This window comes from Castanea sativa, chromosome 2 (assembly GCF_040712315.1).
Source record: "Castanea sativa cultivar Marrone di Chiusa Pesio chromosome 2, ASM4071231v1".
Lineage (NCBI taxonomy): Eukaryota > Viridiplantae > Streptophyta > Magnoliopsida > Fagales > Fagaceae > Castanea > Castanea sativa.
In genome coordinates this window covers 24,042,432-24,048,621 of record NC_134014.1, presented here as the reverse complement: position 1 = coordinate 24,048,621, position 6,190 = coordinate 24,042,432, and the positions used below count along the sequence as shown (strand labels likewise).

General features: G+C 36.3%; 1 protein-coding gene across 1 annotated transcript; it reads left to right on the top strand.

The window, feature by feature from the left end:
- The first annotated feature begins 884 nt into the window (after positions 1-884).
- On the top strand, positions 885-6,190 carry LOC142624394 (putative pectate lyase 8). Its single transcript, XM_075797960.1, has 7 exons — positions 885-1,140; positions 1,542-1,601; positions 2,626-2,697; positions 3,957-4,599; positions 4,728-4,831; positions 5,051-5,189; positions 5,298-6,190. Exons 1-7 carry the CDS (start codon positions 1,037-1,039, stop codon positions 5,517-5,519), a joined length of 1,344 nt encoding a protein of 447 aa, XP_075654075.1. The 5' UTR covers positions 885-1,036; the 3' UTR covers positions 5,520-6,190.

Genomic DNA, 6,190 nt, shown 5'->3' with positions numbered 1-6,190 from the left:
GGATTAGCTATATTATCAATTAAAAATGAGATATTAGAAGAACTTGAATACAAAAATTTAATTAGTCAATTTGCATCTCAAAAGATAAGAAAAATAGATTTTAAATTAAATATATTATAATATAAAAATATTAAATAAATATTAATTTAATTATTATATAAGTATAAAAAAAAAGGCTCCATTTTTAGTTCTCGCCTTAGGCCTCAAAATGTCTAGGGCCAACCCTGCTTGCCCTCCACACCCTACAAACACTTATACTTGAAGAGTGACTATCGCACCAAGAGTATGCGGTGGTTATACATATTTATTGGTTAAGAGAGAAATTTTTATTTATTTATTATTTTATGTTATTTTGTCTTTTTCCTAGAAGAATTAGGATTTTAATTCACTTTTCAAGTTGAGCTAAGACTCTTTTCATTTTTATTTGTAGAAGTAGGGTTTTTTTTTTTTTTTTTTTTTTCTCTCTCTCTTAAAATGAGTAAATTGCTTCCTATAAAGACTACTTAAGTTTTGTAGAATAATTATAATAACTGTGTGTTACAAATTTTGCTACTACACGCTTTGCTTAAGCTGCATATATAGTTACGTGAAGCAAGAATCAAGAAAGGTTCCATAAGGGTGGAGTTAGTGAAACCTAACCAAGGTCGAGTTAGTTAACTCCGTGAGGTAAGCCTCAACCAGAGTCATAACCAAACAAAATAAAAACGAATAGTTAGTTAACGGCAGGAAAAGCTTTTGTTTTGTTTTTTTTTTCATTTTATGCTTATGGTGATCCTCTTCAATTTATTTAATAAAAAAAAAAAATTATTTATTTATATTTTGGTGGGGTTAGTGTTGCTCAATCTATAAAGAGGCCGTTACATTGGGGCTCATCCTCTGACTCTCTCACCTGCTCTTCTTTCTTTTCTTCTCTTCTTTTAGCTCTGCTTTTTTATCCTCTGTATCCGTGTCTTTTTCTTCTTCTTCTTCTTCTACAGACACAGAGAGAGAGAAAGAGAGAGAGAGAGAGAGTGAGAAAGCAGTGGTAACATTAACAATGGCGGTGTCTATGAAATGGGTTGGTCTTTGCTTGGTGGTTGTGTTGGTGTTGTTCGTTGGGACAATAGCGAAGGTACGGAACGACCAGATCTCGGAAACTAGGTAATGACTCTCTCTCTCTCTGAAATTTTGAACTGTATTTCATGAGAAGCTGAGCTTGTTCTGTGTTCGATTTTCGACCACTTCTTCTAATTTGGGAACATTTGTGATTTTTGGATACCAAGAACTGTGAAAATTCTAGGCTCTTTTCGAGGTTTTCAATAGTAGTAAATGTTAGCTCTGCTCCTCATTTATTGTACCATATTTCTCTTTAAGGAAAAGTAGCTCACAAACATATAGAGCTAGCTTACGTGGCAATAATGGCGTCCTCCTCCCTCACATTCCTACTTTAAGAGAGAGAGAGAGAGAGAGAGAGAGAGATTAAAACTGTTCTGACTTGCAAATTCACCGTCCTACTTTAGTATTTCACTAAATTTTGTTTTATGTGTTTTGCGTTTTTACAGCAATGTGGAAGTGGAAAAAGAACAAGTGCAAAGCTCAAGCAATTCAACAATGGCGTCGAGGTCAGTACTACAGTCACAGTGCCTAATCTATTTAACTTTTTAGTAGGAAGGAACGATCTGTAAAAAAAAAGAGCTATGTACGTACACAGTACAAAAACAACGTTATTTGCTTTTGCTTAACCGATCTGAGCCGTTGCTTTAGACCCATAGTGTGTTTTTTAACCGTTGGATAAATATCTTGGTATGGTACAGTCTTATCCAACAGCAAATAAGAATCTCAGCCGTTGAGATCCGGATCCCTAGATCTGGATCGTTTGTTCCGTTACGTTGGTTCTTTGGATGCTGAGAATAACAAACCCTTGTAGGTCACCCAGTATGAGAAAAGAGAAATAATCTCTTATTTCCAGAAATACCCTCACACAATGCCCATAATTTCCTACTAATATGTTCGAATATGGAGTCAAAAATAAAAAATAAAAAATCCTTATGTGGATAGCGAGGTCTTTTACGTTTATTTTTAGTGAGATTTTCATTTTTTTCATTTTCCCGCCGACGACTAGTCTTCTCAATTTTTTTTCTCTCTCTAGAAAAATGGTTTCTCTCTGTAGAAACTGATATATATATATATATATATATATTTTAAATATTAATTTTAACGGTTTTACTGGAATAGTGAATGAGGGAGTGCTCTTGAGTCTTGAGCGTCGTGCGCCAACACTAACATGGTCTCTGTCGACTGTACTTTATGTAACCGTGTCCATTTCGATTTTATCGTTCTACTCGCTCTATCTTATTGACACGTGTTCTTCTGTCATTTTCCTCTCTATTTCTTTATCCAAAATACCCCTTCATTGGTTTTGGTATTAACTTCACTATCCCAAAATATATATATTTTTTGGTGTGTGTTTATTTACTTCGGTTTTTGTTAATGTAGTAGTAGTAGTAGTAGTAGTGGGTAAGTTATTAATTCGTCGAAGGTACATTTATGCAACCCGATAAGTTTTCGACATGTGGAAGTTATTTTTTGTCGTGGGTTTGGTAATTATTATTTATTATGTACTGTTGTTGGTTTTGGTTATTTCAGTTTGGAAAAAGTTGAGGGCAAGAATGAGCATGCAGTGGATAACCCAGAAGAGATTGCTTCAATGGTTGACATGTAAGTTCTCACTCTTACACTATAAGAGTTTTTGGTACTGAATATGTTGCTTTTTGGGGTAGGGTAGGTAATTGAGGGGTATGATAATTTGTTATTACGAGCTGCCCTTCATAAATTAATAAACCAACCCTACCTAGATTCAATTGACCCCCATTTGCTATTTCTGTAACCCCCCCCAATAACTCTTTTTTTCATTTTGGGATTTTTTGCAAGTATCTGTATTTTGAACAATCTTCCTTAAATACCCTTGTCATTTTTTGAACTTTGCTAAGAATGAAATACATGATCTTTATCTGTTACATTCCTGATCCTGACTTTACCATGATCTTTTTCACACTATAATATTATACTAATATCACATGCGCTTATGGTGTATGAGAGAGAGCGAGATCCATGTTTCACGGAAATAAATTCTTATATATGTCTCTTTCCTTTTTTCCAATTTTGTACCACTCGTAGTACGTAAAGGTACAATCCTTGTAGTCATACCCAATTGTATTTGTATATGATATATCCGTAGCTGTTTTTGGACACACCTACGCTTTGTTAAATCAAAATGCCTCTCATTATTTTACCTGAATCAATTGCCTTTCTAAATTTTAATCATCATGTTTTGTAATTTAATTGGAAAGTAACTTTATATTGTTTGTTTTTATTTATTGAGACACAATACTTTATATTGTTTTTAAGTGTGGATGTGACATGTTTGTAAGTGTGAAGAAATATCTATATCATATAATAAACTCCTCAATTCAATGATAACAGTAATAAAATTAATATGGTACATTCAGTAACCTGTGAATTTTAAAGATTTTCTGCAATTGCTATGTCCTATGGATGTGGGATCCGTATAGTGTTGTAATAGCTTAACCCATGTGCCGACTTGCTTCCATTCCAAAATTAGGACAGAAAAGTTATATCCGTTATGCTGAAAAAGACCCAATTGCCTCACTAATTGACAAAACTAGTTGTTACTAGTTTTTTTGTTTTTTTGTCGGTGTATACTGTGCCTCTACACAGCTCATATAGGAGAAATTTACCTTCACCGACACACCATATTGGACTTACTAGTTTTTTCATTTCACATACTAGCAATTATAATAGTACAAAATGTATAATGCATATCTGAATGTACCAGCAATACATTAATGTAATGTAACTAATTAATAACATAACATTGGAAATTAATATGGTATACGTGTTTGATGGATGGATGGATGGATGGATGGCTGATATGGCATATACATATATATATGCAGGAGCATCCGCAACAGTACTGAAAGAAGGAAGCTAGGCTTCTTCTCATGTGGAACTGGTAATCCCATTGACGACTGCTGGCGTTGTGATCCAAACTGGCACAAAAACCGCAAGCGCCTTGCAGACTGCGGCATTGGATTTGGCAGAAACGCCATTGGTGGCCGCGATGGACGCTTCTATGTGGTGACTGACCCCGGTGATGATGACCCTGTGAACCCCAGGCCTGGCACATTGCGCCATGCTGTTATCCAGGAAGAGCCTCTTTGGATTGTGTTCAAGAGGGACATGGTGATTCAATTGAAGCAGGAGCTCATCATGAACAGCTTTAAGACCATTGATGGTCGTGGGGTCAATGTCCACATTGCTAATGGTGCTTGCATCACTATCCAGTATGTCACTAATATTATCGTTCATGGTTTACACATCCATGACTGCAAGCCTACTGGCAATGCCTTGGTGAGGAGCTCTCCAAGTCATTATGGGTGGAGGACTATGGCTGATGGGGATGGTGTTTCCATTTTTGGTTCAAGTCACATATGGGTTGATCACAATTCTCTTTCTAAATGTGCTGATGGCCTTGTTGATGCTGTCATGGGCTCAACTTCAATTACCATTTCCAACAACCATTTCACCCACCACAATGAGGTGCGTTTACTCTGCATCATTTCGATCTCCTTAACTCTTTTTCTTCAAGAATTAACGAGTTTTGTTAATTGGAAAAAAGAAAAAAGAAAAAAAGACTGACACTGTCATTAAATGTGCCGGAAAAACAGGTGATGCTGTTGGGCCATAGTGATTCTTACACACGAGACAAGCAAATGCAAGTGACCATCGCATACAACCATTTTGGAGAGGGACTTATTCAGAGAATGCCTAGGTAATAATAACTTCTGCTGCTTTTCATATAACAGACCTTTCTGTCCAACTTCAATGAAAAAATCAATTTTCTGAAGTATGATTTAGTTGCAAATGGCTGGAACATGAATTTACTCCTGAAAGAAACAAAGGATGACTCTGTTTATAATAACTTGGCTTGGTTGTTTTATAAAGTTTTAAATTAATCTGACAAGAAAGCAATCCATGATTAATAATGCAGGTGTAGACATGGGTACTTCCATGTTGTGAACAATGACTACACTCACTGGGAGATGTATGCCATTGGTGGAAGTGCAAATCCTACCATCAATAGCCAGGGCAACAGATATGCAGCACCAACAAACCCTTTTGCAAAAGAGGTGCCATATAATTCATAAACTCTTGCTGTTATTAGTCTCTATGGTTTTGTCATTGCAATTTAGAACTAAGCAAGCAGCGTGTACTGGATTTATTATTGATTTGTGCAGGTGACTAAGAGGGTGGAAACCGCTGCAACCCAGTGGAAGGGCTGGAATTGGAGGTCAGAGGGAGATATGATGTTGAATGGTGCCTACTTCACTCCATCAGGAGCTGGAGCTTCAGCCAGTTATGCTAGGGCCTCTAGCTTGGGAGCCAAGTCTTCTTCTATGGTCGCTTCCATTACTTCCGGTTCTGGTGCACTTCCTTGCCGTAGAGGCCACCAGTGCTAGTAGTAGTGTATCTCAGTCAATTAAATTGGCCAAAGAAAACCCATTTTTACTTAATTTGTTTGATTTTCAAAATTTACTACATTACAGCACTACCCAATATATCCATCATCCATTGTTTTCTTTTCATCTTTCTGTTTCACCATATTTTTGGCAAGTGTACATTTTTTACACATGTCAGTAAATATTGTTGAAACTATATCCCTCATTCTGGTTTGTCAATCTTTTATCGCTCAACCTCGGCCTGCTTCAACTGCTAAACACAAATGCCAATTTAGGAGCAGGTGCGGAAGCGTTGTTCATTTGTTTTCCTCATTCTCCTCCTCTCCTCTGCTTCGTCGCCTCAGTCCTCAACTTTAACCACCACTTGTCCATCTGTCTCTTTCCAGTGTCTCTGTCTTGGTCCCTCCATACTATTCTGTCTTTTGAGTTTATAGGGTTTGAATGATTTGTGCTTTTCTTTGCCCCCACCTTTTTTTTTTCCTTAATTACTATTTTATTTTTTATTTTTACTCTTTGTTTTGTCTAGTCATACACGCAATAGTATGAATGTCAAACTTGGAGTTACGGGAAAACTTTGTTACAGATGATAGCAAATAGCAGTGATGTTTCTCTCTTTTACTTGTAGCTTTTTCTTTGGCAATGAAAGCAATCTTTTACTTTTGGTTGTGCAA

Excerpts from the sequence above, each read along its gene's own strand:
- LOC142624394 (XM_075797960.1), top strand. The coding sequence starts at position 1,037 with ATGGCGGTGTCTATGAAATGGGTTGGTCTTTGCTTGGTGGTTGTGTTG. Across the intron at positions 1,602-2,625 it reads AATTCAACAATGGCGTCGAG|TTTGGAAAAAGTTGAGGGCA; the intron begins GTCAGTACTACA and ends TGGTTATTTCAG. Across the intron at positions 5,190-5,297 it reads CAAACCCTTTTGCAAAAGAG|GTGACTAAGAGGGTGGAAAC; the intron begins GTGCCATATAAT and ends TGATTTGTGCAG.